General features: G+C 36.0%; 1 protein-coding gene across 1 annotated transcript in view; it reads right to left on the reverse strand.

Moving 5' to 3' along the window:
• The window catches only part of ZBTB11 (zinc finger and BTB domain containing 11), a 30,048-nt gene continuing 10,021 nt past the window's right edge, over positions 218–20,244 (reverse strand). Inside the window, exons 4-11 of the mRNA XM_005674868.3 lie at positions 12,922–13,757; positions 12,538–12,717; positions 9,583–9,828; positions 7,947–8,091; positions 7,155–7,272; positions 4,583–4,741; positions 4,285–4,460; positions 218–3,717 (exon numbers count right to left, since the gene is read on the reverse strand). Of these exons, the coding sequence (XP_005674925.3) occupies positions 3,200–3,717; positions 4,285–4,460; positions 4,583–4,741; positions 7,155–7,272; positions 7,947–8,091; positions 9,583–9,828; positions 12,538–12,717; positions 12,922–13,757 (2,378 nt within the window). The 3' untranslated portion in view covers positions 218–3,199. The remainder of the gene's footprint in view (positions 3,718–4,284; positions 4,461–4,582; positions 4,742–7,154; positions 7,273–7,946; positions 8,092–9,582; positions 9,829–12,537; positions 12,718–12,921; positions 13,758–20,244) is intronic.

Here is a 20,244-nt window from a genome sequence, read left to right on the forward strand (position 1 = left end):
GGCTCTTCATTTTACCCTTACATAATGATACAAGGTTTAACTCACCAGGAAAACAATTCTGTATCAGACAACTAATAACAGCTTCAAGATATATGAAGCAAAAATTGCCAGAGTTATTAAAAGGAGGAGAAATAGGCAAATCTACATTCATACGGTAGAGGTATTTTTCTAACTGATAGAACCAACAAATGAGAAAAAAAAGAATAGGGGTACAGGATATTTGAACAAAAATAATCATTTAATTGACACATACTATAACAATGCCTCCACACTGCATAAAATTAAATTCTCATGAAACATTTACAAAAATTGACCATAAAAAAAAACCCTCATCAAATGTTAAAGAATAAAAAATACACAATATATTTTTAATCACAGTAAAATAATTTTAGAGATCACTAAAAGATAACCCCAAAACCCTCTATGTTTAGAAGTAAAATATGTGTGAAAGAATAAATTATAATGAAAATTTAAAAATATTTTAAATCAAGTAACAGTGAAGGAATACCATATCCCAACGTGTGGAATGCTGTGAAAGCTGAGTTTAGAAGAAATGTACAGCTTTAAGTACATACATTAGAAAAGATAAAAGTCAGCAGGCCTTACCTGAATGGTGGTAAACTGGAAAGAGGCAGCAAATTAAGCCCAAAGTCAAGATGGCTCAGTGGTAAAGAATCCGCCTGCCAATGCAGGAGATGTGGGTTGTTTCTGGGTTAGGAAGATCCCCTGGAGAAGGAAATGACAACCCACTCCAGTATTCTTGCCTGGGAAATCCCATGGACAGAGGAGCCTCGGGGGCTACAGACCATGGGGTCACAAAGAGTCTCAGCAACTAAACAACAACCTGTACTCTTAACATTTATAACATTCTGGAGAAATCCAATAAACAGCAGTATTCACTTCAAAACTTCAGATAACAGACTATAAAATAAGTCTGATATATTTATCCAAACAGTAAATGTAAAACCCCTGTTTAGGAACCTCCATGGTTCCTAAAGGTTTAAACTGCCATTATAGGTTGAATCCTCTAATTCAGTTATGAGTAGGAAGCATCATGTACAGTTTACACCACAGCTATTAAAAAAGAAAAAAAGACACTGAAAGTCTAGACTAAATCCAGCAGTTAAGGTAACTTTGTGAAATTACGTAAAAAGCCACTGGCATTTAATGAAACAGCACTAACAAGCAGATTTAATCAGGAGATACCTGATCTGACAACAACAAATCAATGTGTGCTTTTAGAAAGGAATTATTATAAACAGTTTCTCCATGGAAATATAAAACTGAATTTTTTGGAATCTTAATACTTACTTCTGCATGAAATTTATGTAATTCTCTAAACAAACTTAAATTATCCAAACATGGCAGTTAACTGTACTACTTTTGATTTTGTTGTACGATTATGTTTAAGTGTAATAATAAGTCTTAAGAGTATTATATGTTCCCTCAGTGGTTATTTTTAATGTGTTCAATTCCCCTCCTCTTTAAAAATGGATTAACTTAATAATAAATAACAGCAACTGATTTATGAGCTGAAAATAGTGACAAGCTTAACTTCAAAGCTTATGCTTTAAACAAGATTCAACATCTTTTATTTACATATTTATGACATACATTAATGATCTTACCCAATTAACTAAAGCTAATAACAGTGGTGACAATGGAACATAAAGACAATTCCAAATTTTAGATCGAAATACATTTTCACTAACTGAAACATACGATTAAACAAGCAGCCATTATAAAGCTGTAGACTGTATGTCAATCCACTTAAAATTGAAAATCAGCCACACAGCTACCGAAACAATGGGAAATGTGCAAATGCAAATATTACATATGCAGGTATAGCACATGCATGGCATCACATTTATTTTTCTTTTAAGCCACTTAAAGTAAACTGGAATAAGCATTTTAATAATATATATACATCAAGGCACATTCTTTTCTTGTGCTTTAGGAATGATTTACATGTGATTTGCTTTTACCTTAATTTTACACCTTATATTAGCTTATTCTAATACTTAGAAGTTTAAGTTTAACAATTATAACTTGAGTGGTAGTATCCCAGGAGAGAAATGTGATATCTCCCCATGGTTATTTTGAAAAATGAGAAAATTAGATAGCTTTCAGAGGTGGGAATTTAAAAATCAAACACACAAATTAATTTTTCAGGCAACTTTTAAAAAGAATTTACTTTTAACAATTTGGTGGGCCATAATCAATTCCTTTAAGTAGTATACTATAACGAGGGTTGAACTGAAGAATTTTCAATATTCTGAAATTTCTTGACAATTATATGGTATCCACAGGACTGCTGTAGATATCTATATTGCTATCCTATTTCTAAACTGCAGTTTTTTAATAAAATTGAACAATTAAACATGATACAAAAGTTGCAAACAACCAAACTTTGTTTTAACCTTTCTCCCCCCCATTTATTTTCTTGTTATCAAGGAGAAATTTCCCATCAACAGAGATTATTAACAGTGTTCTTTGCTCATGGTCAATTTACTTGCCTTGAAGGTTAGCATAGTAAGGCTTAATAGGCATTTCATGCATTTGAATTGCATTTGAAAAATTAGCTATTCATTTAAGGGTTCCCCATACAGATTAAGTACACTGTGCAAACTTGATTACAACATGTAACTCATTAAGTGCTTTACAACAGAATAAAGAATCCCTGACTTTATAAAGGGATAAAATAAATAGTAAGTCAAGAATCACAGATGTGAAGCATTTAAAACAATGTAACATACCTATGTATCCTACTAAAATGTTTTATATTAGAATTTTTAATCCATAAACAGGGCAAATGAAATCACAGAACCTCTATATTTTGAGAATAAAAGAGAAAAGCCAATTAGTACAGCCTTTTAAATTCAAAGTATAGATAATCAAGTCAAAATGCAAATAAAACTGTACGATTTTAATTTAGTACAGTTCTTTTTAAACATTAATTCATAAAAAGTATACCATGATAATCCACTGCCACCAAATAGATTTGTTTTCAATTTGTTTACAGTAAATGGACTTTTCTACAGAACCATTAGCTAGACAAATCATTATGTTAAAACACCACCAAATAGCCCAGTGCCTGGACATACAAACTCCAGGCAGATAGTCACACAGTATTGTAAACAAATGTTCTGTGAGTTCAATATACATGAGACATCGCTTCTTTTTATCTCTATTACTACATTCATTCTGTTTCTGAAATATGTGCCACCTCTACTTCAACAGTTTGAATAGCTTCTGCAACTTCAGAGAGCTTTTGTCCTTGCTGCTGTGCCAACACATAATTAACCACTTGCATAATACTTTGGTCAGAGAGTGTAGATACTGACGGACATTCTTCAGTCGCTGCAACAGCTTCAAGAGCTTCCATAGTTTCTCCCGTCACTACCACAGTTTCAAGTTCTTGAGGACCACTGTTTTCTTGTTCCTGCATATCTGCTGTTAAGATGCTAACAGCATGCTCCACTTGAGTTCCCTGGTTATGAAACTGAAGGGTATCTTTTTCCAGCATGATCTTGCAAGGCACATAATCTCTGTGGAATTTAGTCATATGTTTACGGAGTGTTCTAGCATCTATGTAGGCTTCACTACACACAGGACAGACATAAGGCCGTTCACCTGTATGTGTTCTGACGTGGCGTTTCAGAGATCGGGCATCAGCCCAAGCAACTCCACATGTTAAGCACTCAAATGGCTTAACTCCTAGTAAAAGAAAAAAAAAAAGAAAAGAGAGGGGTGTGTGTGTGTGTCTGTGGTGAGGTCCAAGTACCAAAATTTATTACAGCTGCCTGATAAATAATGCTTTTAAGTACAATAGCCCATAAACCTTACTATCTTGACTATGGCCATCTTTTAGTTAGGGCCAAATGGTTTCCCCTAGAATAAAGCAGATTCTGGATATAACCTTTCTAAAGATGTTCCTATAGACAGAAGTTACTCAAGACAATTCTGAGTTTCTGTGAAAGTCCCTTTACAACTTCATAGCAATCCTATAATCCTAGGATAAAAAAACAGAAGCTCAAGTAATCCATTCCAGCATAAAAATATTAATACAGAATATTAAGCTCACTAAGAAAGGAATGTATCTACACAACAATTAGGTAGTCAGATTCACAATCACTGCTATTATTTGAATAAATCTTCCATAATATGGGATTAATCTCATTAAGGAAGATGACAGACAGAGGAATGGAAAAGGAAGAATCACTACTGGACTGGTTTTCACTCTATTTAAAGGTCTATCTATTAAACTGCATGAAGCATAGTTACCTCCATGGTTGTTCATGTGTCTTCTATACTCTCTCAGCTGAGTGAATTTTCTTCCACACTGTTCACACACCCGTTCCAGGTTTTGCTTTGCTCGTCCTTTTTTTCCATGGGTAGCTTTCTTTACATGCCTTCTGAACAATGCTTTTTCATAAAATTCTTTGCCACATATATTACACCTAAAATAGAGGAAAAACACAAATTATCTTTTCCTAAACACCAAAACCAACTAATGGACTAACAATTAATCCAAGTACATACATATCTCAATTAAGCTCAGATTCGCCCCGGATTTACCCACCTGTACGGCTCAGTGACAGAATGAGATTTCACATGGGAATACCAGTCTTTCTTCCAACTATAGCACTTATCACAAAATTGGCACTGGAATGGCTTCACACCAAGATGTTTGTTCATGTGCTGGCGAAGGTCTCTAGCTTCAAAGAAACTTTTCTCACATCTGCAATAACAAAGTCCATTCACCCAAATGGATCATCTTATTCTTTTAAAAGAAGTTTCCAAGAACTCAGTATATTCCTGAGTTTCTAGAACTCTACAAGATGATCCCAATTTAAAACAAAACAAAATCTTAGTATTGCAATCTTGCATCAAGGCTTGAGTGTGTTAAGTTCTTTTAGTTCCAGAGTACTAGAAACATTTCAGAAAGAATCCTGCAAAGCTCCCAAAGGTTATCATAAAGGTGAGTATCTTCTATTGTCTCCTCAACTCCTTGGGATGTGCCCTTTTTACATCCCTTTTCACCCTCTCCCATTCTGTCCATCTGTTGGGGGTAGGATTTACTCCTGCCCATAAGGATGGAGCAACTAACTTAGGTATAAGTCAATCAGAGCACAGCATTCTCTCGGCCATTGTGATTGATCCACGTAAGACCAAATGCCTTAGCCAGATTCAATGGGAGTGACCTCAGGGCTTTTATAGGAACATGAGAAATGCAGCTTGACAATTTGGGAGTTGAGGGGATGTGAGGCTGAAACCACTGCCACTGTCTTATCCACATGGAGCCTCACAGACATCAAGTGCTAATGAATCTGAAATCAATTTACATTAAACCATTCAGACTTCTAGTTCATTCAAGCCAGTTTAAATTGGGTTTTCTTACATTTGCACGTATAAAGGTATGCATAATAAACTACTTTTCTTTTAAAATAAGACTGAGTAAGGGGACTCCCCTTCCAATGCAGGGGGTTGCGGGTTTGATTCCTGGTCAAGGAGCTAAGATCCCGCATGCCTCAGGGCCAAAACATAAAACAGAAGCAATACTGAAACAAATTCAAAAAAGGCTTTAAAAATGGTACACATCAAAAAATCTGTAAAAAATAAAAATAAGACTGATCAGAGTGACATCAGCAAATACAGGCAGAGTTGGTAACTCCAAAAGCCCAACCTTCCACAAAATCAGTAGACAAAGTGGCAAAAACGGTCAGAATCAATTTTACTGAAGCTCTGGAAACTGATTAAAAGTTGACAGCAACCAGGTAATTATTTAATTAAGAAAAAAAATGGTTGAATCCTGGTAAAAGAGCTTTGTGGCATTTCAGCTCATCCTGATCCCATCCCCTGGCTCCTCAGCTCGGTAGACATAGAATTCATTCTCGCTATGGGTTCACGTATCAGAGGGACTTAAACCGAACTGCAGTTGTTTTGAACCATCTGGTACCTCTCAAAGTGCTTGCTTTTATTTAGCCAAATTCCCCCAGGGCTGAGGACTTGGGGAGTGATGGGGAGAGTCGAGAGGAGGGACTGGTTGGAAACATTTAAAGGTAAAGGTATTAGCCACAGCTGCTGGAGCAAGGAATGGCAGTTGGGAGGAAAGGCTGGAGAATGAGATACTTCACGAAATAAGACCTTTGAAAAACTCTCACATGTTCCCAGGCATCTAGAAGTCCAAATTATTTGCCCAGGGCTGGCACATGCTCAGAAAAGACCTGAAATGCTTCATGCTCTCACCGATGGCTGACTCTGCACAAACAGAAAGAGAAGACCTAGGGAGGATTGTAAACTGCCTGGCTGAGTGTTGAAGGCATTCTGGAATCAGTGGTGATGCTTGCACAACACTGAATATACCAAGAACCACTGAACTGAACACTTTAACATGATAAATGTCATATGAACTTTATAAAAGGGATCTCAGGAGGTTCTGGAAAAAGAGGGAGAGGAAAGGAGTCTGAAGAAAAAGAGAAATGAGCAATGAGTCCAGTACTTCTTCAGAAGCATTGTCTATAAAGAATCTCTGCCTGGCACCAAGGGACCCTTCGTTCCTACAGTCCCTACCCCTAGGTCGCACATTTGAGGAATTTCTTTAAGGCATTTAAAATGAATGATTCATATGGTATGAGATTTGTAATGCAAATAAAACTGCTAAATATTAAATAGGAACACCTAGACAAAGGCAAACTGATTAAAATCAAGAGTAAACAAATAGTAAAATTTTTTAAAAAGTAAAATAATAGTTTACTATTAGATTCAACTTTTTTTTTTTCCAGTTTTACTGAGGTGTAACTGACAAAACTGTAAGGTGTTTTAAGTGTAAAACATGATGATTCAGAATGTGTGTACACACACACATGCACATTGTGAAAGGATTTCTACCGTTTGTTAACACATCCATCACCTCAGATATACACATATATGTGTGTATGTTTATATAATTACATATGAATATTCAAGCTCCACTTCCTTAGCAGAGTTCAATTACAGGTGAACTTTGAAAGTGACACATTATCAACAGTGATACTGCATCAAACTGTATCTAATCAACTTCAGCCACCTCAAATATTTTCCTTTGAAACAACTTTCAAATGAACTAAGTAAGAACATAAATTAACTGAATGGTTCACATACTAAATACTTACTGAGTACAATGATAGCCTCGAACCTCAGGCTTTGGTTGGTGTTTCTTTAGGTGCTTGCTAAGCCCAGAGCCTCTATGAAAAGACTTTCCACAAACTGAGCAAAGGTACTTGGACTCTCCTATAAAAATTAAAAAGCATGACACAAATCCAGTGATCGGGTGCTCTTCTAACAACACTTTATGTCATACTTCAGAAGCTACTTTATCAAGTGAACACAGAAGCTATGACTTTTGGCACCCACCTTCTAAGAATAACAAACTATGTCAAATATCCTATTTCCTCTCAATACAGTACTAGTGAGGCCACTACTGCCCAAAGAATTTGGGAGGCTTGCATGTCATCTGGCTTATAACAGTGTAGAGTTGTATACAAGCTCTACAGCAGTCATCTACCCTTCCTTCATCAGCCACTTCTACGTAACTGCTTTAAACACGTGAAAATAACATATGTGGACTAAAAATTCTAATAAAATTATAAACCACATACTTATTGACAGTTACATCTGCTTACTGCTTAACTTTTTAAAAAATTAATTAGAAGATAATTACTTTACAATATTGTGGTGGATTTAGCTATACATTGACATGAAGCAGACATGTGAACTAATTAAAAAAATTTTTTTTAACTTTTATACAAATAAGACAGCTCTAAAACTAGATGTAAGAAAAACTTTTAAGCTTTACTCTCATTAATTTAAAAAACTGCACATATACAACCTTATAGCATAATCAATACACTAGGTAAGCTACCAGTATATAATGTGTAACTATGTCAATATAAATTTCTCGTTACCTGTGTGAATACTCATATGTTCTTGAAGACTCCTTTTGGTAACAAATGACTTCACACATAGTTCACACTGGAACTGCTTCTGTGACTGATGGAGACTCTGGTGTAATTTTAGACCATGTTTGTAGATGAAAGTCTTTCCACAGACCTAAAGGAGCATGGGTATTTAAACAAGTAAAACAGAAAAAGAGTTAAGCGCTGTTTCTGAAGAATGAAGATAGAGAAGCTAGTATGCTATTTTAAATTAAAACCTTAAATTATAAACAAAATGACAATGTTTAAGTTGAAACAAGGGCCTAAGATTTTAAGCTCGCTGATTATCTCGCGATTCCATACTTAACAAATACTTCTGTTTTTCTTACAACCATGCAATCTGTGGAAGAACTCAAAACAGTACCAAAAAGCCCTCACACTGTCTTTTCTGAAACAATATACATTAAAAGAGACATGGAAGCTTAGTCGAGAACAATATACTCATTCACATCTATACCAACTAAAACAGTGCTTCTCAAACTCTCTATGATGAAGTACCAGTCTTTTTTTCCTTTCCTCAATCTATTAGGGATTTTTGTTAAACACAATAAAGATGCCAAACAATGTCAAATTGCCATGACAGTTTCTACATGCTTACTCTCCATTTTTTCACTTATCTTCCATGGGCCACACATCTTGAGTAGTGCTACAGTAGAAGACCAGAGATCCAATTAACACTGAATTTTTAAATATATGAAGACAATGATGGTTAGGACTTGGCTTCAGAATAACTGAAGGGAAGGGGTAGGAAGGCAGTGAGTGACAGTCATATGAAACACAACTAACCATAGATAACCAACAAGGACCTACTGTATAGCATGGGGAACTACACTCAGTATCTTCTAATAACCTATAGTAGAAAAGGATCTAAAACAGAATGGATAAATAGTTGAATAACTTTGCTGTATATCTAAAACTAACACAAAATTATAAATAAACTGGATTTCAATAAAATTTTTTTAATTAAAAAAAAAACCTCGCAAATGACCATGTGTTGATAACTACTAAAGCTGGGTAAAGGGTATATAAGGGTTTATTCTATTCTCTGACATTCTTTTTTCATATAATACAAAGCTTAAAAAACAACAGAGAAAAACATTAAAAATGTTACTGGCTCCGAAACTATCAATAAAAATAGTGGGTCATCCTTATATGCAAGGCTACAGGTGCTGCTAGAAATTTTTCACTGTTTCAAATAGCCCAAAGCTGGCTGATCACAGGATTCTGAACCAGCAATCACACTTTGACATTTAGTCTTCAGCTTTGGAGAAGGACACAGAGTTTAGGCAGAATTTCTGCCAAGATTTAAGTCACAGCTTCCTTCCCAAGCCAGGCTGGCCCTGCCGAACATGAAGGTATGATTTAGAAGCTGGTTATTCTCACCCAGTACCACTCTGAATTCCATCATGTCTCCTCAACACTCTCAATAGATTTACTTCAAACTACAACTTCAGACAACAAATTAAAGAGGAAAAATGGGAATCACCCTTGACCTAAGCAACAAACTGAAAAAGTTACGGACTTTAAGGGATATTTTACTAAAGTGATGTGGCTCCAGATTCAACCAGTCTTATTATTCAACCAGTAACAAATATAATGATTTTACCTGGCATGCATGTGGTTTTACACCTGTGTGCTTTAACATATGTATTCGAAGAGAATATAATTTAGGCAATGTCCTTCCACATATGGAACATATAAATTCTCGTTTGGTTCTGCCCTTTTCAGACGATGACCCTGATGCCTCATTCGATGCGGAACTGGAAGAGGACGAAGTAGGTGCATCTTTCCTGGTATGTCGAATAAGGTGGGCTCGCAAGGAGGCACTGTACTGAAACTGTTTCTTACACAACTAGAAGAAAAAGTAAGTTAAGTTCTACCTCAATGTATTTTCATTACAAATATTAAGTAAAACGCAACTCATATTTCAACTTGCCATTTGTCTGTTACAATTACATAAACTATATAAAAGACAGTATACCAGGTACCAGATTATACAGATAAAAGGGACAGACCCAGTCTCTACTCTGCAGGGGTTTATAATCTAACCACAGAAAAAGGATTTATATGTAAACAGGTGAAATATTTAAGAAGGGGGAGTAATCAGAGTAAGGAAAAGCTTCAGACAAAAGGAAGCACACTATCATTATATGAATACTAACAGTTGTTAGGTGGAGCAACAACAGGGGCTTGAAAAAGTGGGAGGATAAAACCGTGATAGTCCTTGGGACTTGTTTGCTTTTAATTTTTACATTGTTTGTTTTTTATGTTTCATTTATTTGGCTGCGCTGGGTCTCAGCTGTGACGGACAGGATTTTCGGTCTTTGCTGCGGCATGTGAGATCTAGCTCCCCCACCTGGGGTTGCACCTGGCCCCATGCACTGGGCGTGTGGAATCTTCACCCCTGGACAGCAAGGAAGGTCCAGTCCTTGAGCTTTATCCTGTACTTGCTGAGTATTCCTGAAAGCTTCTGCTCTTTATTTTAAAATCAATGCTATACACAGTCACGATCCATAAGACGTTTTTAAAAATGAATAAAACTGGCCTGTTGGTCCACTGCTTCTACTTTTTTGACACTTTCTCAATGATCATCTCTGTGATTCTGAGTAATATGAACAATAGGAGGTGAGTCTCTCCTTCACCTTTCACTCTCTACACATACACAATTCCTTTCATTACCATACTTGCTCAAGACAGCTTTATCATCATTTTGGTGAGATCAATTTCAGTGCTTACATTATTTGGATGATGTACATGTTATTACAGCTGGACAATATAGTACAGTATGATTTTCTTCCCTTTCCTTTTGCTTTCCCTTTTACTTCTCTTTGTATTTATTGCTAATCTGTTGTCAAACCTTGCCTCAATTGTTGGCTGAGAGAAGGTTTAAACACATCACCTTGTGGGGTATCTCCATCAAAGAACTATGCTGTGTTCCAAACTGGTGCAACTGTTTCACAGATTGGACCCCATGTTTTCCACTTCCCATGTCTTGATCATTTTGGTGGAATATCTCTACCAACAGCTTTCTAAGAAAGGGAATTTAGGGGGTAAAACTCTGCAGACCTTGTAAGTCTTGAAACTGTTCTTACTATACCATTGCAAATATAGTCTGACTATTGACTTCAAGTTAGACATCATTTCCTTTTATAATATTAAAGATATTGTCCCTTTATCTTCTAGCTTCCACTGTTGCTACTGAAATGTCTGAAACTATTCTAACCATTTTCCTTTCTCTCTTCCAATTTGTAAGATTTTCTTTGTCCCCTGATTCAGAAATTTCATAATGCATTTGGTAAAGAATTATTTTAAACCATGATTCTGAACATCTGACATGCCCTTTTAACAAGGAAACTTCTATGCTCGAGTTCTAAAATGTTTTTTTCATTGCATTAATTCTTTTTCTCCATGCTGTTTAGAATTACTTGGACATTAGAGCTAATATAAATCATACTTGTGTTTTGGGTTTTATGTGCATTTTTTTTTTTTTTTAGTTTTCTTCTAACTGCATAGTCTTAAATTCCTCAAAGTTGCTTTTTGCTTGAAATATTTGTCAGGAGTCTGTATACCTGATATTTATTCACATTTCAGAGTAAGACATTTAAAAACTAATTGGGGGAAAAAAAAAAACAACTAATTGGAACTTGGTGTAAGTAGGGACGTAAACAGTCAACCCCTGCCTTTAGTGAGTAGTATCTTTAGGTCTTTTTCTTAACTGGGCTTCAGATTTCTCATCTCTAAGAAATCTTTCTATTTTAAGGTTAAGGGTTTGGCTGTTAACATTCCAGGACTTGAGTAGGGAAAGAGCACTTTCAATATTCTATAGTATAGAAGCTTCTACTTTCCCTTGTTGGGTATACCGCACTGATACATTCACCCTCGTATCCACAGTGCTCTCTAGAGCAGCTGTGGTTTTATCTTTTTCAGAGAGTAGAAGATGGATCTTTGAAGGCACGGTGGTAGTGATCGACTTGCTTCTTAAAAAGACTTTCTAACCATCAGCCTTACCTCTACTTTCAAGGTCACTAGTATCATTAATTCCTGAACCTCCTGGCAGTTCTGCAATACAATTTGGATTGGTTCTTAGCTTTCCATGCTGAAAGGCTGGGAATGGCCCTTTCACATTTACTGACTCAATGACTCCATCGAGGGACTTCCCTGGCAGCCCAGTGGTTAAGACCTCACACTTCCACGGAGCATAGGTCTGATCCCTGGTCAGGGAACTAGGATTCGAGTGCTATGTGGTACAGTTTAAAAATTAAAAAAAGACTACATTTATGTATCAGAGGCCAGAATTTAGTTGCTATGGTCTCCTGTTCTTTTTGCCTCTCTATGAACTTTCTAAAAAGATCATTGTACTGTCATCTTTCTACGGAAGAAGCAGAGGTAAGTCACTGAACATTTTTTGACAAGAACAGGACATGTATCAATCAGCAGGTAACTATGACAGCAATGTAAGGGAGAAGGAGAATACAAATGGTAGCATAATAACAAAGCAGTAAACTGGATTCTATTTATAAAGAAGTTAGAGCCGTTTATATTTAGCTTTCCAGATACTTACTGGACACTTGTAATCTCTAGCTCTTTCATGTTTCAGTATGTGCTTTATAAGAGCATATCGTCTCTGAAAAACCATTCCACATTCCCCACATTTATGGGATGCTTCTTCTTCTGTATTTTCTTTAGCATCTCTTTTCGGCTGTTTCATCTTTTTTCCTCTTTGAACTAATTTCTGAGCCACCTGATTAAGGAACAGAAAACACAATCCAAATTTAACTATCTCAAATTCACATTACCTTATTAATAACATTGGTATTTAAAACATTAAATTGCTTTCCTGCACCCACTCCCCTCCTCCTCAAAATATTTTTCACCATAAATTTATCAATAGAATGCTTTCAACTTAAAACTAAAACTACAAAGGTGAATCCTTTCTTCATCATACCTGTTGAACTGCTGACTTGGGAATGGCTTTCCGTTTCTGCAGCTTCTTCTCCATTCCTTTGTGTAGTCGGATATATCCTCCTTCATTAACAGAACGCTGCCGAAGTCTGCTTCTGTAAGTATCATCATCGGGGCTATGGTCCATCAGTGCTGTCGGTTCAGCTAGATTTTCCTCATCTTTTGAGGACGGGTCAAGGTCCTGCCTATGCTCTGAAATGTCTTCAGCACAGATATCCTCAGCTGCTGTATTATTTCCTGTATCAGTGTTTCCTGGAGAGCTACTGATAACATTTTCTTGTGAAGGCTTAGGATGAGTACTAGTAACTGTTCTATCTTCTCTGCTGTTTAAAGTTCCCAGTTCTGTCTGGTTGTTTTTTGTTGCTAAATCAACAGACTCCATTTCAGGTTGGGAATCAGTTACACAGCCCACAGGCGACACGGTGGCTTCAGCCTGTGAAGAAACGCGGGGCTCGGGTTGTTGTCCTAGCTCTCCATTCTGCTCTGGCAATTCTCCATTCATCAGTAGCACGATCTCACAGTCCCCAAGTTCAGTGGATAGAGTTGTTGTGGTTCCTGTGTTAGCCACGGGAGGTGCTGTACCTCCACTTTGTTCTTGTAAGTCCTGTGTAGATGCAACTGTTTGTACTTCACCCTTCTTATACACTGTTAGCTGCTTCTCTTCCATTAGTTTATGCACACTTTCACAGATTTCTAAAACTTCTGACATAAAAAGATGACGAGCCAAGATGGCTACATCAGCCATGCTACAGAAGTCAAAACTTAGCACAGAAGTATAGGCAAATTCCAGTAAAGGAAGGAAACTAGCCTTACAAAAACCTATGCGAAACAAGGAAGATGAAAGACAAAAAAGTCAAATCACCACTAAAACACCTTGTAAAAACAACTAATGTATCTTCATGACAATATAAAATATAATGTAAAGGCAAATATAACCATTTATTCTGAAATTAAAACACTCTGGAATTGTTTTGAGCTCTGGTTGCTTATTAAGCCTTGACTAACTCACTTCCATGAGTTGTGTCTCTCAATACCTAAAATAGAAAATAATATCACACTTACTACCTCAAAGAGTTGTTGTAAGGCAGTCATTTTCAAACTGTACTCCTTAGAACCCCGGGGGTTCCTCAAATTCCCCTCAAGAAACAGCTGCTGGAGAACGGAGGGTACAAAAAGAGAGGGAGGCAGGTGAGTAGGCAGGGTCCAACCAACCCGTCCCCTAACCTCACTGCAGTAAACACAGCTGTGCATTTCAAAACAGAAGCTCATATAAAAATTTGATTGTGAACAAAGTGTTCTATTACTAAAAATTTTAAAACAAGGTCTATAGCAGAGGGTTGGCAAAATTTTTCTGTCAAGAATCAGATAATAAATACTGCAGGCAATAAGGCATCTGTTTCAACTACTTAATTCTGCCACTGTAGCTGCAAAGAGAAACCGCATATTGTAACATGTATGTAAAGGAGTGTGGCTATGTCACAATATAACTTTATGGAGGAAAAGAAGGGAGGACTGCCCTTCCGGCTATAGTTTGCTTATCTTTGGTCTAAGGAATAAGACAAATTACTACACACCAGGCATTGGAGAAGGCAATGGCACCCCACTCCAGTACTCTTGCCTGGAAAATCCCATGGACGGAGGAGCCTGGTAGGCTGCAGTCCATGGGGTCACAAAGAGTCAAACATGACTGAGCAACTTCACTTTCACTTTTCACTTTGATGCACTGGAGAAGGAAACGGCAACCCACTCCAGTGTTCTTGCCTGGAGAATCCCAGGGACAGGGGAGCCTGGTGGGCTACTGTCTCTGGGGTCGCACAGAGTCGGACACGACTGAAGCGACTTAGCAGCAGCAGCAGCAGCAGCAGGCATGAGGTTCCCATTTTATGTGAGAAAATAAGATCAGTTCCATTCTAAGTTCTCAGTACTTCACATTCAAAGACCATTGTTAATATTCCCATGATTCAGAAATTAGAAGATTACATGGTCGTAAGTCCAATTCCATCTCCATAACCAAAACGAATTAACAGTTTATACAGCTTTTTAAGAGTCTCTTTATACAGCCCAATAAATACTCTTCTGTCTCTTCTTACAACAGGTATCGATTTACACACACTTTACTGCGCCTTGCTTTTCTTATATGTAATAATTTATCTTAAGAGATCTTTTATTAAAAATGACAGAGGGCCAAAGCAACCTTTTAAAAACTCATGTTTGCAGTATTTTCAGTTTTGACTGAAGATACATAAAATGTGGTCCTTCTACACAGGCAAATAAGGGATAAGCAAGTAATAAGCATACAAGGAAGCCTTAACCTATGAGATGTACTAGGAGTCAGGTTGAAAGTTGGGGAAACATCACATCAACATGACTAACATCGCTAATCTGTCATTCCTAGGAAAGCTGATAATTAAGTTGGCTGAAGCCATATTAATACTGCTACAAATTATGAAATTAAGTTAATAAGCTTGAAGTAAGAAAGAGTATTTCTTAAAGAAAAATGAACTTTGGTCTTTTACCTAGTACCTTTTTAATTTCTAAGTTGAAGTCAATCCAGAAGCATGGAAGAATACTGTTAAAATGATCATACTACCAAAAGAAATCTACAGATTAAATTCGATCCCTATTAAATTACTCATGACATTTTTCACAGTACTAGAACAAATAAACCTACAATTTATAGGGAACCATAGAAGATCCAGAATAGCCAAAGCAATCCTGAGTAGAAAAAAACAAAGCAGGAGGGAGGCTTCAGACAATAAACACAATGCTACAGCAATTAAAGCAGTTTGGTACTGGCACAAAAACAAACATATGGATCAATGGAACAGAATAGAGAGCCCAAAATAAACCTATAAACCTAGAGCCGATTAATCTTCAACAAAGGAGCCAAGAATATGCAATAGGAAGCAGTCTCTTCAACAAAGGGTGTTGGGCATGTTGGAAAGCTACACATAAATCAATGAAATCTGAACGCTCCTTCACATGATACACAAAAATAAACTCAAAATAGCTTAAAGACTTAAATATAAGACATGACACCATAAAAATCCTAAAAGAGACCATCAGCAAAACATTTCTTGACATAAATCATACCAAGGTTTTTTTTCTTAGGTCAATCTCTCCAGGCAATAGACGTAAAAGCAAAAATAAACAAATGGGACCTAATCAAACTTACAAACTTTTGCACAGCAAAGGAAACCACAAACAAAAAGGAAAGGTAATCTATGGAATGGGAGCAAACAATGTGATCAACAACGGTTTAATCTTCAAAACACACACAGCTCATACAACAACACCAACAAAACAAACAACCCAATCAAAAAATGGACAGAAGAACTAAATAAGACATTTCTCCAAAGAAGACATACAGATCGCCAATAGGCACATGAAAAGACATTCAACACTGCCACTGTGGAAAACAATACGGAGGGTCCCCCAAAAATTATTAACACAGTTGCCATATGATCTCCATCATTCTCACTCCTGGGCATATCTCCAGACAAAACTATAATTCAAAAAGATACATGCACCTCTATATTCACAGCAGCACTATTTACAATAGCTAAGACATGGAAACAATCTAACTGTCCACTGACAGATTAATGCATGAAGATGTGGTACATACGTACAATAAAATATTGCTCAGCCATTAATTGCAGCTACATGGATGGTCCTAGCAATTATCATACTAAGTGAAATCAGAGCGAGAAAGACAAATCCTATATGGTATCACATACACCTGGAATCTAAAATATGACACAAATGAACTTACTACAAAACAGAAATGGACACACAGAGAACAGACTTGTTGCCAATGGTAAAGGGGAGTGGAAGAGGACTAGGGGGGGAGTTTGGGGTTAGCCTATGAAAACTACTATATAACAGGATTGGTAATAGCAAGGTCCTGTATAGCACAAGAAACTCACTATGCAGTGATAAACCATAAAGGAAAAGAATATTTAAAAAGAATATATATATAAAACAGAATCACTTTGCTGTACAGCAGAAATTAATGTAATGCTCTACAACATTGTAATCAACTATATTTCAATTTAAAAAATTTGGTTAATAGGTAAAAAGGATTACTGGGCTTTTGTTTACCGAAGTACAGCAGACATACAATATTATATGTTTCAGGGGTGCAACAGTGTCCCACAATTTTTAAAGGTTATACTTCTGCTTGTAGCTATTCCCTGTACTGTATAATATATCTTTGGAGTCAAGTATTCTTTAAGAGCAGTGCTGAGCAAACACCATTGATTGCTACTGACTAGACTATTTTACAACTCTGTAAAAATTAACTTACAGAAAAGTAATAGCAAGCACAAATGAATTATAAAAGAATAAGTTATTTCTGTCAGGGTTGTATAGGTAACTCCAAAATTTTATTGGTTTATTTCTCTATAGGGTATTAACCAGTTTTTCATCCATCAGCAAATTCATTTTGAGCAAAGTCATTTCTCTGGTTCAAAGACAACATATACAATTCCTGGGAATTCTATAAGAAGCAGTTTTAACACTGTAGTGGTTTCTGCAATTAATGACCTTGAACTACAGTATTTGCGTAAGTTAGGTTTTTAACATTTAAAAATTATGTCTGGCCAAAGGGTAAAGAAAGTTTTCCTGTAAAAAGCCAGATAAGCAAATATTTTAGGTTCTGTGGACCACTGGTATTTCTAGCAACTATTCAATTCCCCCTTTGTAAGTTCAAAGGCAGCCAGAGACAATATGCAAATGAATGGGTGTGGTTGTCTCAATAAAACTTTATTTACAAAAGTGGTCAGTGGGCCAAGATTTGGCATGCAAGTTGTAGTTTGCCAGCTTTTTTTTTTTTTTAAGCCAGTAAAACTTTAGTAAAAAAAATTTTTGAAATGAGAGAAAATGCACAAGGAATGAAAGAGATATCTACAGTCATTGGAAGCATTTATAAAAGGATATAAAAAAATTCTATGCTGGGGCAGAGCTTCCTTGCCTGATAGCTGGCATCTCTTGCAAACATCCTACACTAATAAATCTATTTCTTGCCTATCACTCTGCCTCTTGCTGAATTTCTTCTGCACGAAAAACTGTTTTTTTGTCCCAGAATTCCTTGGGAGTCCAGCGGTTGGGACTCTGAGCTTTCACTGTGGAGGGCCTGGGTTTCATCCCTGGTCCCAGAACTAAGATCCTTCAGGCTGCACAGCATGGCCAAAAAAAAAAAAAATTGTGCCAATAAATTTGAAAATTTAGATGAGAGAGACATATCATGGCAAATACACAACCTTCTATAAATTACTCAAGATGAAATAGAAAATCTATAGAATAATTTCCTAACTATTAAATGTGTCAAAATCAGTAGCTAGAAATCTTGCCCAAAAGTCTACTACAGGCCCAGTCAATTTGAGCCATCATTCTAACAAATATTCTAGAGATAAACCTAATTTCATCGTAACTACTTCAGTGAATGTAAAAAATTGGAAGGAACACACAGTTTATAAGATAAAGCTGACACGACAAACTGTGAAAAAGAAAAATTACTCCTAAGTACAGATGCAAACAGTCTAACGTTAGTACAGTTTGTACAAACCATTCTAAGAGGTTTGTACAAAATATGATATGTTATGACTAAAGTGGATTTATTTCAGGAATGAAAAACTGGGTTAACATTAGTAATCCGATGTAAAATCTCCCATATTAACAGAATGAAAAAATAAAGATGGTCTCAACAGACACAGAAAAAGTAAAGCAGTAAGTCCACATTTATTTCAGAGGGAATTTCCTTAATGTTAAAGAGGGTAAAGGATTATCTATTTAAAACATTTACCAAACAATATATTTCACAGTAAATAAAACAAAAACACCTTTTCTTTAGAATGGGAATAAGTGAACTCTTTATCACTACCTCTATTCAACTGCTATTTTTTTTGAGGTTCTAAATGGCACTATAAAGTTATGGGGAAAAGTTAAAAATATAAGGACTGGAAAGATAGAAACAAAACCATTACTATTAGCACATAATGTATTTGTTTTATATGGAAAATCTCAAAGAATCTATAGGTAGATGTCTGAATGACTAAGGTAATTAAGCAGTACTACTGTATTTAGTAACCAACAATTAATAAAAATAAATCAGAGATTATATAATTTTAAAATTATAATAGTATCAAAAAGTATAAACTACCTTAAAATAATCTAACAAAAGATGTGCAAGGGAGTTCTCTGGTGGTCCAGTGGCTGAGACTCCATGCCCTCAATGCAGGGGGCATGGGTTTGATACCTGGTGAGGAAACTAGATCCCACATGTTCCAACTAAGTGTTCACATGACATGACTAATGGTCCCTCCCACATGCCACAACTAAGACCCAGAACAGCCAAATAAAGAAATAATTTTTTTTTTAATCTGCAAGACTTTTATGGAAGTAGATAAGCTGCTTTAAGTTTATGTGAAAGAGCAAAGGGCTATGAACAACTAAGACTCACCAGAATAACAAAGGTGAAGATTTCCATTATTATTATAAAGATAAGGTACATCAAGCAATAATTGGGGGGGGGGGGGGGAGACAACCAACAGACTACAAAAAAATGTAAAATCAGTACCAAACATGTGAACATTTGTTTTTTAAGAGAATTTGCATGGTGGATGGGTAGGTAGAGGAAGTTTTCACTAAATTCTGAGATAAGTTATCAAAATGGTAAAAAAGGAAATCAAATACTTATCTCACACCATTAAAAAAATTCCAAACAGATTAAAAGTTAAATATGAATGAGAAACTATAATACATGGAAGTACCTTTATGAATGAGTAGGGAAGAAATTTTTGAAAGCATAAACAACAATGTATTCAACAATATTAAAGTAGGTAACAAGAAGACAGATGTACATTTTATCATTTTAAAATATTTACATATATCTTACAATTAGTCTATTTAAAAATCAAACAAAGATTTTAATAATGTCTACTTTACTTGCTACTGCTATTTGCTGAACAAAATATAAAAATAAGCATATGGAATGAAGAATAATCGAGGTATTTTCCTGAAATAATGACAGGATGCTGTGCTGTAGTTATCTGGGAAGCAGAGATTTCATTTGCTGTAAGCTGCTGAGAAACAAGAGAGCAGCAATCTTCTTTCTGCTTCAGATGCAAGGAAGATAAAGAAAAAATTTCAAAGCTAATATAGCAAGACTACACTTGTGATAAGTTTTATTATTCAGATGGCCCAGAATAAGACATATTTTCCCCTCTGAATGTCAAATCTAGAATGTAATGCTCCTCTATGCTTCAAAAAAGCTTCTGTTCATCACTGTATCCCTAGAGTCTGGCCA

This window comes from Capra hircus, chromosome 1, assembly GCF_001704415.2.
Source record: "Capra hircus breed San Clemente chromosome 1, ASM170441v1, whole genome shotgun sequence".
Classification (NCBI taxonomy): Eukaryota; Metazoa; Chordata; class Mammalia; order Artiodactyla; family Bovidae; genus Capra; species Capra hircus.